Source organism: Juglans regia, chromosome 7, assembly GCF_001411555.2.
Source record: "Juglans regia cultivar Chandler chromosome 7, Walnut 2.0, whole genome shotgun sequence".
NCBI lineage: Eukaryota > Viridiplantae > Streptophyta > Magnoliopsida > Fagales > Juglandaceae > Juglans > Juglans regia.
Window position 1 is genome coordinate 592,608 of NC_049907.1, and position 19,419 is coordinate 612,026.

At 40.5% G+C, this 19,419-nt stretch overlaps 1 protein-coding gene across 1 annotated transcript; it reads left to right on the forward strand.

The window, feature by feature from the left end:
- Positions 1 to 209: 209 nt before the first annotated feature.
- On the forward strand, positions 210 to 13,293 carry LOC109002458 (probable amino-acid acetyltransferase NAGS1, chloroplastic). The gene is made up of 10 exons (XM_018980220.2): positions 210 to 743; positions 1,070 to 1,157; positions 1,427 to 1,635; positions 1,799 to 1,950; positions 2,711 to 3,131; positions 4,259 to 4,356; positions 10,907 to 11,018; positions 11,619 to 11,778; positions 12,183 to 12,255; positions 12,890 to 13,293. Exons 1-10 carry the CDS (start codon positions 246 to 248, stop codon positions 13,038 to 13,040), a joined length of 1,962 nt encoding a protein of 653 aa, XP_018835765.1. The 5' UTR covers positions 210 to 245; the 3' UTR covers positions 13,041 to 13,293.
- The last annotated feature ends 6,126 nt before the right edge of the window (positions 13,294 to 19,419 follow it).

Consider the following 19,419-nt stretch of genomic DNA (forward strand, 5'->3'; position numbering starts at 1 on the left):
TTATTTAAAAAATAATATTATATTATTATTTTGATAAATTCAATAATTAATTTAATGTAAAGTTATAATTAAAAAAATTTTAAATTTATAAAAATTATATACCTTTCGTCAAATTTTAGAAATAATTTTAACGAAGCATGCCACTGCTCTTGATTAGAGAAGAGATGCCCTTAAGGCGGCTGATCTCTTTAAACAACGTCAAAGTCCTCGAGGCTCAAACCCAGTTGTGGCGGTTGACTCTGTCTATGTCTTTGGTCCTAACGTCACCATTGTCACCAACTCCCGTACCCGTACCTACCCTCTCAGCTCTTGCTTTTGACTATCGATTCATCTCTCTCCCCTCCCCACTATCGATTCTGAATCTCTCTCCCCTCCCCATGGCAGCTTCGATTTCCAGCTCTCACTACGGTCCTATCCAAAACCTCCGAGGGGATTTTCCCATCCGAAAAAGCAGGCTTTTCTGGCCTCGCCACTCTTGCCAATTCAGGACAGCAAGAACCAAACTTCCGTGGCCGCTGTCAATGGTTGTGAAGGGAAATAAAGGAAGAATTTTGCCACCGTGTAGCTACCCGGGGAGTGAGGTTGGGAATATTGAAGAGAGCAATATTTCAGTGGAGGACCAGCAGAGGGTACGGTGGTTTCGCGAGGCGTGTTCGTACCTCTGCGCCCAAAAGGGCTGTACGTTCGTTGTGCTAATTTCTGGTCAAATTCTCACCAGTCCTTTCTTGGATTCTATTCTCAAGGCATGTCCTCTGTTTTCTCAAAATAACTTTTTTTTTTCAAAATATTTTAGTATGTGTTTGGTTAGTGAGAGAAATGCATCAAAACAAGACGTAAAGGAATTGGGTTTTAGGGTCTTTTGAGGATTTCCAGTACAAAATGAATACTGCATTTGAGTTTTATGGGACGCATCAGTCTCTAAGTGATTCGGTTGTAAAACTAAACAGAGCGGAGGGTGTTTGCGAGAGAGAGTATCTCTAATTCGAGCTATGTTCACTAGCATGGTGGGCGGTATAAATATATCTTAACTATGTTCACACTTTTATAGCATAAATATATCCTTATGCAGGATATTGCCTGTCTTCATCATCTGGGGATAAGATTTGTGATTGTTCCAGAGACCACTGTGAAGATTAACATGCTTTTGAAGCAGAGAGGTCAGTGAAGACCTTGTTGCTTTTGAACCTTCATGCCTCTTGTTGTATATGTTCAATTTTGAGCCTCTAAAGTCACAGTATTCCAATAGAATGATTCCATTCTGTCGCTAAGAAAAAAGAACGATATCATTCTTTCTTTCAGTTTAAAGATCTTCTGTTAATGCTTATTTATTATAATAAGGTATATATATTACCTGCTTCTGATGTTTTGTTCCCAGTTACACGAAATGTTAGATGGTGGCTCACCTGGTGTATACTCCTCCTTGCAGGAAGCAGTCCTAGGTTTGTTGGTGAACACAGGATCACTGACTCTGAAGCTTTGACAGCAGCAATTGAGGCCGCAGGGGGGGTTCGTATGATGCTAGAGGCAAAACTTTCTCCTGGCCCCTCTATATACAATGTTCGTCGCCATGGCGATGGCAGTCGTTGGCATGAAGTTGGTGTCAGCGTTGACAGTGGTAACTTTCTTGGGGCTAAAGTAAGAAATTTTACTTTTTATTTAACCTCTTCAGAGAATCATCTACAATTACCATTTTTGTTAAGGAATATGTGGCCGCCTGAGCTTCTTTATTTGGGTTGTGGGTTTCCTGTCATTATTACTCTATTTCCATTTGTTTGAGGCTTGCTATATTCATTTGCAGAGAAAAGGAGTTGTCAAGGGTGTTGATTATGGGGCAACAGGCGAAGTTAAGAAAGTCGATGTGTCACGTATGCGTGAAAGGCTTGATGCTGGTTGTATTGTTCTATTAAGCAACCTGGGCCATTCCAGCGCTGGAGAAGTTTTAAATTGCAAGTATGATGTATAGCATTTGGTAGTTATCTTTGGCTGTCACAATTATTAGCTGAATACGTATTATTTTCTTCTTCTTTTGATTGGCACTGAGTGTTCGAGAACAAAGTTCCGACTAACCCCGGGGGTGCACGGCCCCTCGGCAAGGAGTTTCCTGCAAGTGCACCTTGGGTAATTCAAGGGAAAGTTCCCCCAGTCCGATGGCCCCTAGAAATTGTTTGCATGCAAGAATAATCGAACCTTAGACCTGGAGGGATCATACCACTAAGACCAAGGCCTTTACCATTTGATAAGTAACTAAATTTTATACTTTTATTAAAGAACCTAAGGGCGCAACCCAATTACACTGTGTATACAAGAGAACACTCGACCAAAGAGAAGAAGGAAAACAAAAAGTCAAAAATTCAAGATAATTAGTAAAACCAGAACTGTTCTGTGATGAAATCCTAACCAGAACTGTCCAAACTGATTCTAGCATTTGAATCTTTGTTTCATTTGATACTTAAGTGTAATAGTAGGGGCCTGGTCTCGGTAAACATGAATCTTTGTTTCTTTTGGTTGTTAGAATCTAGCCATATAAAGTATATTCTATATGAGGCTCTTTAACAGAATCATTTAAAATTGAGTCAATTGCAAACCCCCTCCACACACGCGCGTGCACACACACACACACACACACACACACACACAAAGCAGTTAAAATTTGCTGAAAAATGCTTAAAGCCTGTTCCGTGATTACCAATGCATGCTTTAAAAATTGCAGCACATATGAAGTTGCAACAGCTTGCGCATTAGCCATTGGAGCAGACAAGCTTATTTGCATCATAGATGGTCAAATTCTTGATGAGAACAAGCGTCTTATTCGCTTCTTGACTATTCAAGAAGCAGAAATGCTGATTGATAAACGGGCTAAACAAAATGAGATAGCTTCCAACTGTGTGAATGATGTTGGCAAAGAGGATCTCAATTCCAGTCATAATGATTCTAATGGGGCTGTCCATTGTCACCAGAATGCAAAGGTTTCTGGTAAAAGGCGCAACGTAACCTTTCAGAATGGTGTTGGATTTGACAATGGGAATGGACTTTGGACTGGCGAACAGAGTTTTTCCATCGGAGGTCACGATGGACGAGGCCGATTAAATGGTTACCTTTCAGAATTGGCAGCTGCAGCTTTTGTTTGCAGGGTAAGTCCACGATAGATCCATTTTCTTTGCATCAACATCACTAGTGGCTTATCTATATGAAAAAAATATATATCTGCTGTGATGGATGCTTCCTCAGGAGTGATGTCCTTATATATCATCTTTTTTTAAAAAAAAAAAAAAACTGGGATTTGTTAGAAAATTTCACATCAGATAGTTGTGTTTAACGTTAAATTGATTCAACTTCTTTGTTGACTTAACCCCTAGGGGTTGGCTCAAGTGATAAAGGCGATGGGCTTGGGGGTATGCTCCCTCCAAGTCTAAGGTTCAAATCCCTCTGGGTGCAAACAATCTCTAGGGGCCATCAGACTGGGGGATTTTTCCCTTGAATTACCTGAGGTGCACTTGCGGAAAACTCATTGTTGAGGGCTTGTGCACCCTCGGGATTAGTTGGGACGCTGATCCTGGCACCCGGTGCCAATAATAATAATAATAATAAAAAAAAAATCTTTGTTGACTTGCGGTTGAGTTTCCATACACTGCTGGTCATGGATACTATCTATTAATTCTGAAATGTCTCTATGGTCAAGTTTTATTTAGAAAGTTCCAAAAAATATTTGTTTCTATCACAATCATTTTGGGAAGGGGGGAGGGGAGCAGGATAGAAGCATCTTGATAACTAATGTGAGTCTATTGATGGTTTACCAGGAATTAAATAGATGCAAGATTGAAAGACCAAATTAATATGGTAAATTTAGGAAAAAATTACAATTTTTATTAGTAAAATAATTACAAAATTCACAAATAGAACCTGGAAATGGCCAGTCAAAAGCAGAATATGGAACCCTTTCTCAATTATGATCGGGTGGTATATCACTTGCCAAGAAGAAAAGGAGTAGGTAATTTTTCTGTGCTTTCCTGTTGCATCTATTTCTGTACTAACGGCTATTATAATTATTGGTATTTGTTTCAGACCAGAATGTTGCATTTATAACATGTTAACCTTCATGTGCATTGCATGGAATCTAATTTTTGTGAAAAATAGTTCATCAAATTCCCTACTCCTAGAAGGCCTCTTCACGTGATATTTGTCTCAATACTTTGAAGTTTCAACTGCTTTACATGTTGGCGTCAGGCACCCGCTAACATGATTTCTGCTTTATTGTCAGGCAGGTGTTAAAAGAGTTCATTTATTAGATGGCACTATAGATGGGGTTTTATCATTGGAATTGTTTACGAGAGATGGAATGGGAACCATGGTGGCTAGGTATGGTATCATCTCCTGAAAAACGTAAAATTTTCTACTTTGACTTAATGTCCCATGTGGATTTGTTATGTGGCAATTATCTGCAAGATATGTTGTGCTCCTTAATGATAGGCATTATAACTGTATATACATATATATTACCAGGTTCTTCAATCATTCCAATATTTTGTGAATAGGTTACTTTGCATCCAAGTGGACTTTTGAATGGCATTCTCAAAAGTCACCAAGTGGCACGTTATTGTCATTTTGACTTTTGTTATGTTGTTTTATGAGAATTACTAGTTCCACATCCTTTTTGAGTAATCTTTAGGCTTATGACCTTCCTTCACCTAAAGCCCTTGTGGATTTCATTCCTTGCAAACCTACTGCATCTCTTCTTTTCCAATTTTTTTGGTGCCCAGTTGGCACCTAAATGTCCAATCAGGAAACCTGTCTAACCTATATTTGCTAATTAGGTCATTTTCTTTCTCTCTTTTACTCAACTGGGACTTCTTTCTCTAATCTATGACATCATTTCAATGATTCGCCCATAATAACTCGTTACTGTGAGCGAAAGACTCTTAAATATATCTCCATACGTGAAAAAACACGATGGTGCTTCGTTGTCAATGGCGTAGCGCTACTGGTGTCTGAGTTATCGTGGTTTCCTAGTTAGTGATTAGTGTTACTTGTTTCAACGTTTGGTTTGGTTGCAATGGATTTGTGTCGTAACGTTATTATTGATTATAAGACCTTCGAGTTTAAGAAGGAAGATGATAGGTGGTGGAGAATAACGGATAGTAGCTGTCGTATCGTCAAATATATCTCCATCGACCAAGATGCTTTGGCATGGCTGGCTGACAGAGTAAAGGAATGCATTGCTTCTAGGGGTCCCTCTGAGCTTTTTAGAACTCGTAGGAGGGGAAGTCCGGTCCTAGTTATGTAGAGAAGACATAACGCTCACGGCAGGTTCTTTTCCTTGTCGGAGTTTGGGCGTGAGAGGAGGCGCGGTTTGATAGTAGTACCGGCAGGGAGGACGGGGACAGATGGAGGAACTTTGGAGAGACCTTGAAGGAGCTGTTAGCTCCAATCTCTGTTCCAGGTGTGAAAAACAGAGGCAGTGGAAGCTTGTACCCACCATTGGTGATGATGCTTAAGCCTTTCGCACGGTTGTTCTGAGAGGCATTAGAGCTGCCTCGAGCTGCAAAAACATCAGAGAAGGCAGGCTCGGCAGGTACAAGAGGGTCTTTCTCTTTAGTGAGGGCTCAAAGGTGTAAGGAGAATGGCAGGGTAACGGTCGGGCTGAATGAGGAAGTGCTTTTGCAGGCGTTGACTGAGATGGAATGTCAAGTGGGTGTTTTATCTAAAAATATCAGTTGGTTGAAACGGTGCGTTAAAGGTAAGGCTGTTGAGGGTGTGGGCTCGGGCTTGGGCCAATTTCTTATGGGGCCTCCCACTGTTCTGCTTACTGAATTTGGGCTGGACAAGGGCCTAGGCCCAGCACGGGTATGGAAGGAGATATATCGAGTTTCGCTCGAATACCAGTACAGGGGGTTTGTCCCCTCATCATCTCACCGATAGGTGATCGGCCGGACCCAGTTCTGCCACAAAAAGGGTCGCCGGCTCCCGGTGCCACCTTGGTGGGTCTGTGACGTCAATTTCCCGGAGGGAGTGTGAGAACTCCGAGGAAGGAGAAATTCTGGCAGAAAATGGAGATTCCGAAGGGGAGTCTGGCTTACCTATCCCGGCAGTTTTGGGTGGGGAGACTAGTTTACCTATCCCAATGATGGAGGAGATGCCGTTGAGGGGGATACAACCTTGTTTTGGTGTTGCAGGCGAGTGTAGCGCTATTGAGCTGCCTTCGGTTGGGCACCAGGGTGGGGTTTTTTCTGGGCTTACGGCGATAGGGGAAGTGGGGCTTGTTCCTAAGGAGTTGATTGTGGTCAGTGGGCCAACAGAGGAGGTGGGGTCCGTAACAGAGGTGTCAGATGAATTTTCAGGGGGTTTACAGATGGTGGTCAACGAAGATAGGGGTGTTCCGAAGGAGTTGGGTAGTCCTACCCCGCTTTGCACAGTTCACTATAAATCCAGTCCCTATCCTTGCGGATTGGTTGATGAAAAAGGTGGAGGAGCTTTAGGGATTCCTGGGGATCTCTTGTACGGGATACGAAGAGTTGTTCAGGGCTCTTTTGGTGGCCATTGAATCTGGATGCTCAACGGTAGAAAAGTCGGCTGCTAAACAAGATAGAGAGTTGAGAAGACTAATATGCACTGTCAATTACAATAATAAGGAGGGGAGTGTGGGTAGGGAAAGACAGAAGGGGGAGGGGGAGCAGTTTTTCTTATGAAGCCTAAAATCATATCATGGAATGTCAGGGGGATTAATGATGCAAATAAGCGTCTTCGCATCCTTTCTCTTCTTTGTAGTTGGAAAGCTGATATTGTTTGTATCCAAGAGACTAAGTTGACCCATGTTGATAGGAATATTATTCGGAGTCTATGGGGTTGCTCATTTGTGGGATGGAGTTTCTTAGCGTCTTTGGGTGCATCCAGAGGGGTTTTGTTAATGTGGGATAAGAGAGTAGTGGATCTAGTAGATGATTGCATTGGGAACCATTCAGTGGCCGTCTCTTTTAAGAATGTTGTGGATGGTTGGAGGTGGGCTCTTGTGGGGGTATATGGACCTAATATGGATAGAGATAGACGATTGTTGTGGGAGGAGCTAGCGGGAGTGTATCATATTTGGGAATTACCTTTCCTTGTGATGGCTTCCACGAGGGAAGGAGGTACTTCAAATTTGAAAATATGTGGCTCCAAACGGTCGTTTTGGGGAGAAGGTGAGTAATTGGTGGGCCTCATATTCTTTTCATGGTACTCCCAGCTTTATTGTGGCTTCTAAACTTAAAGCCCTCAAGTTGGATCTGAAGAAGTGGAATATTGAGATTTTTAGACATACCGATGAACAAAAGAGTATTCTGTGGAGTGAGCTGATCACTTTAGAAGAGGGGGAGGTAAACGAGGAATCTTTGTTGAGAAAAATTGAGGTGGTGTCCGAAATAGAAAGGGTTTTGTTGTTAGAAGAAATCTCTTGGCGACAAAAATCTAGGATGACGTGGTTGAAGGAGGGCGACAAATGTACTAAGTTCTTTCATAAAATGGCAAATTCTCACAGGCGTAATAATGTGATTGAGGTGATTCATTCTGGTACCATAGTGCATCAATCTTCAGCAGATATTCAGGCACATATAGAGAATTACTATGAAGAGCTTCTTAAAGAGACGGAGGTGTGGCGCCCTAAATTGGATGGATTTCATTTTGAACAGTTGGATGGTAGTGTAGCGAGTTTGTTAGAGAGACCGTTTGAGGAGTCAGAAGTGCTGCAGGTAGTAAGAGGGATGTGCAAAGATAAAGCTCCGGGTCCGGATGGTTTCTCTATGGCTTTCTTTCAAGAAAGTTGGGACATAGTGAAAGAGGATGTGATGAGGGTCTTCCATGAATTTCATTCTTGCCAAAAGTTTGAAAAGTCCCTTAATGCTACTTTTATTACTCTCATTCCGAAGCTAGTAGGTGCTATTGACTTGAAAGATTTCTGCTCCATCAGTCTGGTAGGCGGGATTTATAAAATTATTTCAAAGGTGTTAACTAATCGTATGAGCGTGGTGATAGATAGAATTATTTCCAAGTCCCAAAATGCCTTTGTACGTGGCCGGCAAATTTTAAACTCAGTTTTGGTAGCGAATGAGCGTCCGGATAGCCGATTGAGGGTAGGTATTCCAGGAGTAATTTGCAAGTTGGATATGGAAAAGGCCTATGACCATGTGTGCTGGGATTTTTTGATATATATGTTGAGGAGATGTGGTTTTGGAGATATGTGGTGCGGTTGGGTAAAACATTGTGTATCATCCGCTTGGTTTTCTGTTTTAGTTAACGGGCAACCCTATGGTTTCTTCTTGAGTTCGAGGGGCTTGAGACAAGGGGACCGTTATCTCATTTTCTCTTTGTTGTAGTAATGGAAGCTTTGAGTCGTATGGTGGAGGCGGCGGTAAGGGGAGGTTTTATTGCTGGTTTTTCGGTGTGTACTATACCTCTGGTGCTTTTTCCATTTCCCATTTATTGTATGCAGATGACACTTTAATCCTTTGTGATGCTGATAGTGGACAGTTGCAAGCTTTAAGGGCTGTTCTTTTGTGTTTTGAAGCTGTCTTGGGCCTTAAGATGAATTTAGGAAAGTCGGAATTGGTCCCGGTGGGGGTGGTGGACAATATTAATCATCTAGCAAGTTTGTTGGGGTGCAAAGTGGCCTCTCTTCTGATGAAATACCTGGGCCTTCCTTTGGGGGCCTCTTTCAAGGCAAAATACATATGGGACGGAGTTGTAGAGAAGGTAGAAAAAAGATTGGTAGGTTGGAAACGGCTCTACTTATCAAAAGGGGGGAAACTTCCCTCATCAAAAGTATCCTCTCAAATTTTCCTACTTATTTTCCATCCTTGTTCCCTTTACCGGTGGGAGTGGCCAATCGGATGGAGAAATTGTTTAGAGCTTTCTTGTGGGGTGGTATGGGGGAAGAACATAAATTTCATCTTGTGAGTTGGCAGAAGATGTGTTGCCCGAAGGAGTCGGGAGGTTTAGGGGTGCGTAGCCTATCATTTTTTAACAAAGCCCTCTTGGGGAAGTGGTTGTGGAGATTTCAACTGGAAGATGATTCATTGTGGAGATTGGTTATTGTTCAGAAGTATGGTTGTAATTGGGGGGGTTGGTGTTCCATGGAGGGTAGGGGTTCCTTTGGTGTAAGCCTTTGGAAATTTATTAGAAAGGGGTGGGAGGAGTTCATAAAACACACTAGTTTTGAGGTGGGAGTGGGGACTAGAATCAGTTTTTGGTTTGATGTATGGTGTGGTGAGAGTTCTCTATTTACTGTTTTTCCAATTGTTTCCAAATTGGCTGAAAATTAGCAGGCCACTGTCTCAGATGTATTATGCCGTGACAATGGGAGTGTTCTGTGGAATTTGATCTTATTCAGAAATGCACAAGACTGGGAAGTGGATGAAATAGCAGGTTTATACAGCCTTTTATATTCCAAGAAGTTAGGAGGAAATGGGAGGGATAGAATGATGTGGAAACATTCAGGGCGCAAAAAATTTTCTGTTAAGTCCTTCTATAAAGAGTTGTCAGCTCATCAGCCCATTCGGTTCCCTTGGAAAGGTATTTGGAGAGCTCCTGTACCCCTGAAAGTCTTTTTTTACTTGGACTATTGCTTTGGGAAAGATTTTGATTGCTGACAATTTGAGGAAACGTGGTATGATCGTGATGGAATGGTGTTACATGTGTAAAAGTAATGGCGAATCAATTGAGCACCTTTTCCTGCACTGTGAGGTGGCGAGGGAGCTATAGGCAGGTATTTTCAGTTGAGCTGGGCTGTATTGGGTCATGCCTAGAGTGTGATGGAGCTTTTAGCATGTTGGAATAGTCATCATCATTGCCCTCAACTCGCAGCTACATGGAAGATGGTTCCTTTGTGTCTATTGTGGTGTATATGGATGGAATGGAACGAGAGATGCTTCAACAACAAGGAGAGAAATGTGGGGGAATTATGGAATTTTTTTGTGTTTTCTTTAGTTCAATGGCTGGCTGCTATTGTACGGTGGGAACGTTTACGAGTTCTTATTTTCTTTTCAGCTTTCTAGAATGTGATTAGGAGTCTCTTTTGTATACTTACTGTGTACATGGGTGTTTCCTAGTTTCATTCAATCAATAAATTTCTTACTTATAAAAAAAAAAATTAGAACTAGTGGGTAGAGTTCAAAGAAAGTTATTTGAAGTGATAAGTTGTCATAAGAAAAATTCTACTCATCATCTCCACACACCACTATTTATTTTTATTTTTTTCTCTTACCAAATGTGTGGTGTATGGATGATGAGTAGAAGAATTCAATTAGTTTAAGAATAATAAAACCCAAAAAAATTAAAAAATGAAAATACAAATAAATGTGGTGTGGTGTATGAGGATGATGAATAGCAAAACTCATTGTTATAATGCTCGTGGGACTGTCCTTGGATCAGTATTTATTTGGTTGAGTTGACTTTGTGGTCAGTTCTTACCTTGTAACTTACATGCTGGTCACTTTCAGTGACTTGTTGATAAATTATCCTTGTATGATTTGCCTAGTACTTGAGACTTTTTAATGCCTTTAATGCTTCTTTTTCTTGCTCATAGGCTGTAATTAGGTATTTCTCTCTTGTATACTACTTGTGTACTTGGACTTTGCCTAATTATGAGGATCAATAAACATTCAAGCATTAACCGTTTTTAGTATCACCTGCATGATTCTTATTTCCAATGAGTAAAACAAATTTAGGAAACGAGAAGATTGTGATTTATATGCAACAAAAGTTGCATTACTACCTGGAAATGATCCCTTCTTCAGAAATTATACTCCAGATGGTTTGGAATCTGCCTTTTAAGTATCTACAACTGTCTTTTCTAGTTAGAATGATGCAATCATATTGCTGATTTATACTTCATTATGCTGTTCTTCATCCCATTCACTAACTTGTGCATTTAATCCTGTAGTGACCTCTATGAAGGAACCCGGATGGCTAGGGCCGAAGATTTCTCTAGCATAAGACAAATCATGCAACCTTTGGAAGAATCTGGCATACTTGTTCTCCGGACTGATCAAGAGGTTTGTGCCCTTGCTCTTTCATAGTTAAGGGGAGGTTTGAATAGTGAGTTGAGATAAGATGAGACGAAATTTGAAAGTTGAATAAAATATTATTAGAAAACCCAGGGGTTGGCCCAAGTGGTGAAGACCTTAGTCTTTGGTATCACTCCCTTCAAGGTCCAAGGTTCAACACCTCATGGGTGTAAACAATCTTTTGGTGCCACACCTTCGGGTAAAAAGCCAGCGATTTAACCAGTTCCGTGTAGGAAAACTTCCGAGGGTACGGTGCACGGGACTGGGGTTTTCTTTGCAGGGGTGGGTCCGAAAGGCCCTACCTTGGAGAGGTTTCCTGACATAAAAAAATATATATATATATTGTTATAATATTATTTTTGTTTTGAAATTTGTAAAAGTTGAATTGTTTATTGTATTTTGTATGAAAATTTGAAAAAGTTGTAATGATTAGATGAGGGGCTTTTTGTATCCAAACCTCCCCTTAATCAACAGGTCTGAGTAGCATTTGCTGATGTGGTTATTAATATTAACACTGAAAAACTGCCCCTGTTTGGTGTTAGTTTCATTTGAACTGGAAACATTATTCACTTGTTTTTGTGCTAGTAGCTTCTTGAAGCATTGGATTCCTTCGTTGTTGTGGAAAGAGATGGCCAGATAATTGCTTGTGCTGCTCTTTTTCCTTTCTTTGAGGAGAAGTGTGGAGAGGTTGCTGCTATTGCAGTTTCTCCTGATTGCCGTGGACAAGGACAAGGATACAAATTACTTGGTATGATTTTAATTTCCTTATTACTGCAGTTTGGCAACATCTGAGATGCGTACCCATAGATTACTATTAGTGTTTTTCTGTTCAATATCTAGCGCCTTGTTCTGACAGAAACTGATAGGAGTAATAAATAACATAGCAGAATCATTCATTATGAGAACTCTTTGGAAGGGTGATTATATTATGAACATGGATATAATGTGCTCCAAACCAATGCAGTAGTAGATTCACATATACAAGAAAAAAACAAAATCTTTAAAGGTTGACATCAAGTGCGTCTGTTCAATTATATGAATTCAGAAAATCCTATTGGTGGTTTTTCCTTTTTTTTTTTTAATTAAATAATTACCTGTTTGTTGCTTGTGGCCTTTGGTCTGCAATTTTATAACTGGAGCAAATGACTGCAGATTACATCGAGAAGAAGGCATCCTCCCTTGGATTGGAGATGCTTTTCCTGCTTACAACACGAACAGCAGATTGGTATGTTTGCACCCTCCTACTGCATGAATTTGCAACCTCCTGCTGCTTTAAATAAATTTCATAGATGTATGCTTACTGTATCAGATTGCAATGGATTCAATAATATATATATATAACTGAAAGTAGATTGCTGGTTGAAAAATACAGTGGAGTATATTATAGTTTTATGAAGAGGCTGTGCCCCAAATTTTATTGATTAGCCCTTAATAATGGTGGTAGAACACCATTACAAGTTTGAGATTTCAGCTGTCACAAGAATCCAAAAACCAAAATTGGATGCTGTTTTGATGACAGCTCGCTCGTTGGGAGAAATGAGTCTTTCGAACTCTTCGTTTTTGGGCGAATACTCTTGTACTGAATGTGGATGCTTTAAATGTTTCCTTTTTAGACTTTGTTAGTTCCTAGTTTCATAGCTTGTATTTAGGTGTTTCCGCTTGTATACTTCCTGTGTGCTTGGACTATGCCTCTCTACTTGCATTAATAAATTTCTTATTACTTGTAAAAAAATAAAAATAGCAACCAAAACCAACCTGCGAATGAGAAATATGTTTGTGTTTGGTATTCAGTTTATGGCTTGGTGAACATGGTAAAATGCTCGCTTTTGGAAAACTTATATCCACTTTTTGTTTTACAGGTTTGTGAGGCGTGGTTTTTTGGAATGTTCACTTGAGTCAATACCAGAAAAGAGGAGAAAAATGATCAATCTGTCCCGCAAATCCAAGTACTATACGAAGGAACTGCTACCTGATTCAAGTGGAATTACTGTTGATAGAGCAGTCCTTTGAAGTTGCAATGCTGCAGCTTGAAAAATTAGTTTTAGTAGATCAGAAGTATGTCGCGGATGTCTTTCTCATAATGCCGCATCAGATTTTTGATGTTGGCTATATTGGATTAATCTGCCATCCTGTGGAGGCATACTCGAAATTTTGTTCTGGGTTATGTTGAATAACAAGTATTGCAATTAACCACCTTTTTGTGCTCATTTACAGAATGGCAAGTTGCTGATGATATAATGAAAAGAAGATGGTGACCTCTGAATCCACGTATGATGTAAGGTCTATGAGAGGAAATGAATTGATAAGATTCTTACTTGAGACCTAAAAAGAATAATGAATCAGATGGTGATTCTAATTCAACACTTGGATCATGGTATACTTCCATGCTCTACAACTGCATCAACAGTTGCTCATTTATCGACACATCCAATAACTCTACTTATTGGAATGACTTGATGTTAGGCTTATACATTCTAAAAGCAACAACCCTTTACAATCTTATACTCGAAAGCGATGGTTAGCTCTCATGAGAACCTGGCTTGTAAGAAATTACATATATGATATATATGATTAAGCTTGGCTTACACGAGAGATGCGGCACACTTTGATCATGACACAGTGCTAGGCCGGTGGCTGTTCGAGTGCACGTACGGTATCAGTCATCAGAGTGCATGAATGATATATTCTTACACTTCATAAAATATTAAAAACTGCCAAGATAGGTTGATCGTCGAGGGGACATAGATACAAGGATAGGTTTCATATTGCAAGGTCCGTACCCAGCGGTTATATTAGGATACATTTATATTGCAAATCAACATGCTCATGATTCTGTATTTGAAGCATTTTGGCTCTTGTCCTGGTGTTAATTTCCTCATTTTCACTGTAATATTTCACAGCTAGCCCAAAAAATTAAGGACATAAAAGACTTCTGGATCAAGAGTCAATACATCGGTGACTATCCCGTTTGGATGGTGAAAATGTTTCATCTCATTTTATCTCATCATTACAACTTTATCAAATTTCCACACAAAATATAATAAAAAATTTAATTTTTTTAAATTTCAAAACAATAATAATATTAAAAAATAATATTATAATAATATTTTATTCAACTTTCATCTAAAATCTTCTCAACTCATTTTACTATCCAAACTGAACTAAGTGCTGCATTGCCTCTTTGAATAAAGCAACGAGGGGTAATGTATGCAATGCCATTATGCCGCTGACATTAGGGCCCGTAGTCGAGTGGCTGAAGGCAGTTCACAGCGATGACCAAAAGTACCCCAATGTATTAAACTCAACTTTCCGGCAACAATTTGTTCCGTAACTTGAAATACAGCTACTCTAATGCTGTGAGACGGTCACAAAAAGGCAGGGGATGAGCAACTTTCCGGCAACAATTGACATTGACTCATCAAATAAGTGTCATATTCAAAATTCAATGAATTTGTGTTTAAAATCCCTATTAGATTCAGTATACACTAAAATCTTCAACTTTAAGCTACAGTATATAAATTCATCTCTAAATTTGAAGACTAATTGTTTACTCTATAATTATTATTTTATTTACTTAAATCATTGTTTCTCAATTTTGAACCACAATATATTTAAGTTGGAAAACAATAATTAAGTATCAAATTAAATTATTAATTAAAGTGTAATTGTAAAATATGAAACAGATAAATTAATAATTTTATTATTAAAAAAATAATATTATATTATTATTTTGACTAATTCAATGTGGAGTTATGGCTATGAAGATTTTGAATTTATGAAAAATATGTACTTTTCATCAAATTTTAAAGATAAATTTGATGAAACCAATGCCAATTCCTTTTTTTTTTTTGGGGGGGGGGGGGGACACAGAATTCTTCAATCAGTCTATTGCACCGCGGATGCAACTTAAATGTGCCATAGTTTTACCGAGTACAACTTCAACTCCCATTTATTAAAATCAAGGAATTCATTTGGGGCAAAGCGACTTTTTTTAAGAAAAATGTGATACCAGGAAAAATTCAAGGCAGCTCGTCTCTTATATAATAGAACCATGAGCAGAGAGAAGTGAGAAATAAAATCATTCTTCCTCTGGTTTGGGAAGGCCCTTCCACTTGAAATTGTCTGCATATGCCTTCACCTGCAATCAGAGCAGAAGCTTCTACATTGTTACGACTGATATGAACATTTTAACATGCTGATGAATCAGCAACTAAGACAGCTATGATCATGTCATGCTTCCCTAGACATGGGTTGATGCAACAATGCACGGCTGGCCGAACACTGACTCACAACCATCTAAATCCTCAACTTATATTGCCACATTTTAATATTTATTCTAGAGCACTTTAGGCCTAGAAGTTATTTTGAATTATTGCATACGATACACATCTTAAATTTTTCTGGGCGTATTAACAAGATCTAAAATCATCATTCTGCATGACTAGTTAACTCTCGAACTTGTTAAACGTTTTCATCCACACTCCATATCTATTCTCATCATAGTGACTTTTTTACTTTTTGGAAGGAGATACTAATAAAAAAAACTTTTTGGAAGGAGATATCCTCCTTGTTCTCTTCTCCTTTTGCCAATTAAGCATCATTTTCCAATTCAGAAAGTCGAAAAAACAACTCCATATGCAAGGAAAAAAAAGGTACAGAGAGACTTCAAGATAACATTTGAGATCTTCCACAGGAGCCAGGACTTTAATTCTTCATGCATCATGAAAAAACCATAATGGTAAAGTAGGACATAAAAGAACTACAATGTCTTCTATGTGCCAACACCAATTATTGGATGACCACCATTCCAACATTATACTACAAGGATGAAATAAAAAGAGAGAAAAAAAAAATGTTGTAGAGAGGGATTCAAACCCTAGTGCAACAAAGACACACAGGTCAGTCAATGGTCGACAAAAGCAACAACACCCCAAGAATTGCGATTAAAAAGGAGACTAGTACAAGCTCAAAAGGCTAAGCAACCAGATAAGGAAAACGATTGAGCTTAAAGACAGGCATTCCTCTTCTGTTTACCCAAACAAAAATGGACTACGCTACTGATAACACCACTAAAGCCATCAGTAAACCATCTCTACAGTTCAACATGTTAGGAAAACATCATGTACAGGAAGAAAGGATTGTAATAAGAATTCATATCATTGACGGCATTTTTCTGACTGTCTTGGAAGGAAAATGCCTCCTACGAAATGCATTGCAATTGAATCCAAGGTGTTTGAGGTTATAAGGGATGGACGCCATGAGCTTATAACTGAGAAAGGATGAAAAGTTGTGAAAGATATGAGCTTGGGGCTAGCTACGGTATGATGGTTTACCAAAGCTTTGGAGGAGCGTCTGAAGGCTGGGAGAAAGGAGTTTTACACTGCTCATCGGGAAGGGGACAGGGGCTTCATTGCACAGCGTTGCTCTAACTCCCAAGGCTTTTACATGGCACTGGTAGAGTACGATGGGGAAGGCCGCCGGAGTTTCATCTTCATACCAGGGGATAGGGTGCATGGGTTGGAGGAAGCTAGCGGAGGTATTGAAGGAAGCTGGAAGAGAAGGTGGTCCTGCTCGTTTGTCCCCGCCAGTGACAACGGTAGCCACTTTTGACACTCGGTCATACAGGGAGGTACTCCAACAACCACGGGTTTTGGAGTTGCCTCGCGAACATGTCAGACTGGTAGGAGTGGTAGGTCTGCAAAGGTCAGGTGGTGCCACCATTTCTGCAAGTGCACAGAGATGTGAGGGGGGTGGCAGGGGAGGTGTTGGTCTGAATGAGGAAATGGTGCATCAAGTGTTGACTGTAATGAAGAGCCAGCTGGGCAAAATGACTGATAAAGTTAACTGGCTAATACAGTGCGTTAAGGAGAAAAATGGGCTGGGCTTGGGCTTGGGCTTGGGCTTGGGCTTGAATGTAGAAAATAACAGGAGTGTCGTTTCGGGCTCTCATGGTCAAACGGGCCAGGGTCAGCATAGTGGGCCTAAAGGGAAGGAAAAATGTATTGGGCCCAGGTGTTAGGCTTCAGCCCATGGGTATGCAGTCTTCCAAACAACAGGCAGGCCTTGTTTGGAGGAGAAGAATGCAGGTTGAAGTTGGCCCATTGGCAAGTGGGTACCAGCCACCATCGCTAGTGAAGGCTCAGGTGACCTTGCCGAAGGTTGCAAACCACCGACGGATGCTATGTTGTCGACGGTAGTATTCACAGAGCAAGGAGGTGTGAGATCGAGCAACACTAACATCCCCCTAGCCTCCGACATGTCGGGACCAGCATAGACTAGCCCAACGGTGGTTGCCGATGCACCTATGATGACAACCCCATTGAAAAGACAGTCGGGGGTTGAAGTTATAGAAGAAGGGGCTACGAGAATACTCAACTGTCCTCAGTTGGGCAGTCACAAAGAGTAGTGTCGGAGTCCACTGCCCCTACCAATGGTGTCCTAGCACCAGAAACTGGAGGAGTGGGCCCTCAAGGTAGTCACAGGGAGTTGGGCAAGGACTTGAGGAAGGAGGCACTCTTTGTGGGGGTGCCAGATGGATCGGATCTGCAGTTGGTTATCTGCGACGGAGAATGCTTTGATGGGGGGGTTGCTGAACTAACCCCATTATGCACGCTCCCTCCCAGTCCTAATTCAGAGAGGTTCATTTTTGTTTAAGAAGGTAGAGGAGTTACAAGCTTGCATTGGGGTTTCTTGTATAGGTTTTGAAGAGCAGTTCCGGGCCCTTCTTGTTGCCATTGAAAATGGTCGCTTGAAGTCCGCCACAAAGAGAGACAGGGAACTCAAAAGGCTCAAATGTACTATTAATTATGCAGCAAATGAGGAGAGTGGTGTAAGGGATAGATTGAAAGGGAGGGGGGTCACTATTGCTCATGAAACCTAAGATCCTCTCTTGGAACGTGCAGGGGTTTAGTGATCGCAATAAGCGCCTTCGCATAAAATCCTTACTGCGGACGTGGAAGGTTGATGTGGTGTGTCTTCAAGAAACAAAATTGCAGGTCATTAATAGAAGAATCATTCGTAGTCGGTGGGGGTGTTCGTATGTGGGTTGGTCCTATTTGGCCTCGTTGGGTGCTTCAGGTGATATTCTTTTAATGTGGGATAAAAAAGTCGTGGAGGTAGTACAGAAGTGTGTTGGGAATATATATATATATATATATATATATATGTTAATAAGTAAACAATTATCCGTTGGGAATTTCTCAGCCGCTAGTTTATTTAAAAATGTTGTAGATGGATGGGAGTGGACTTAATGTAGGCATCTATGGGCCAAACATGGATAGAGATAGGAGAAGGCTATGGGAGGAGTTGGCGGGTTTATATTATTTATGGGATGTGTCGTGGTGTATGGGTGGGGACTTCAATAGCACTCGCTTTCCTAGTGAGCGATCGGAGAATTATCGCAGGCCATGGAGGAGTTCTCTGAGTTCATATTTGATTTGGATATCATGGATCTCCCCCTTGTTGAGGCCTTGGGGGCGGGTTCACATGGTCCAATAGTCAGGGTTGGTCAAGATTGGATAGGTTTCTCGTCTCCCCTTTGTGGAAGGCACACTTTCCGGAGTTTTGTCAGAAGCAGTTGCCCCGTGTTCGCTCGGATCACTTTCCTATTTTGTTAGATTGTGGAGGTATTCATGGGGGACGCCAGTATTTCAAGTGTCAAAATATGTGGTTAGCAACTGATGGTTTTGTAGAGAAGTTTCGTTCTTGATGGTCTTCTTATCAGTTCACGGGTACTCCCATATTTATTCTTGGTGGTAAACTTAAGGCTTTGAAGTAAGATTTAAAGAAGTGGAACTTGGAAGTTTTTGGCAGCGTTGACAACTAGAAGACTACCCTTATGGAGGAGGAGCTACAAGAGTTAGAGATGGGAATTGACGGGAGAGACCTTGGAGGAGGTATTGTTGAGGAAAAGTTCAGTCGTGTCTGAACTAGAAAGGGTGTTGTTGATGGAGAAGACCTCGTGACGACAAAAATCCAGGGCCCTTTGGTTAAAAGAAGGTGATAAATGCATGAAGTTCTTCCATAAAGTGGCTAATGCACATTGGCACATCAATGCTATTGAGACACTCCATTCAGGTAATCAAGTACTCTCTTTCCCCTCCAAAATAGAGAACCATATTGTGCATTATTATGAAAACCTCCTCATGGAGCCGACTTGTTGGAGGCTGAAGCTCAATGATTTGTTTTTTGAGTCTATTGATCCGCAGAGTGCAACCTGGTTGGAAAGACCTTTTGACGAAGATGAGATTTATAAGGTCATTAATGGTATGGCTAAAGACAAAGTGCCGGTCCGAATGGCTTTTTGTTGGGATTCTTACAAGCTTGTTGGGAGATTGTGAAATGTGATGTTATGCGGATTTTTCTTGAATTCCACTCCTTCAAAAAGTTT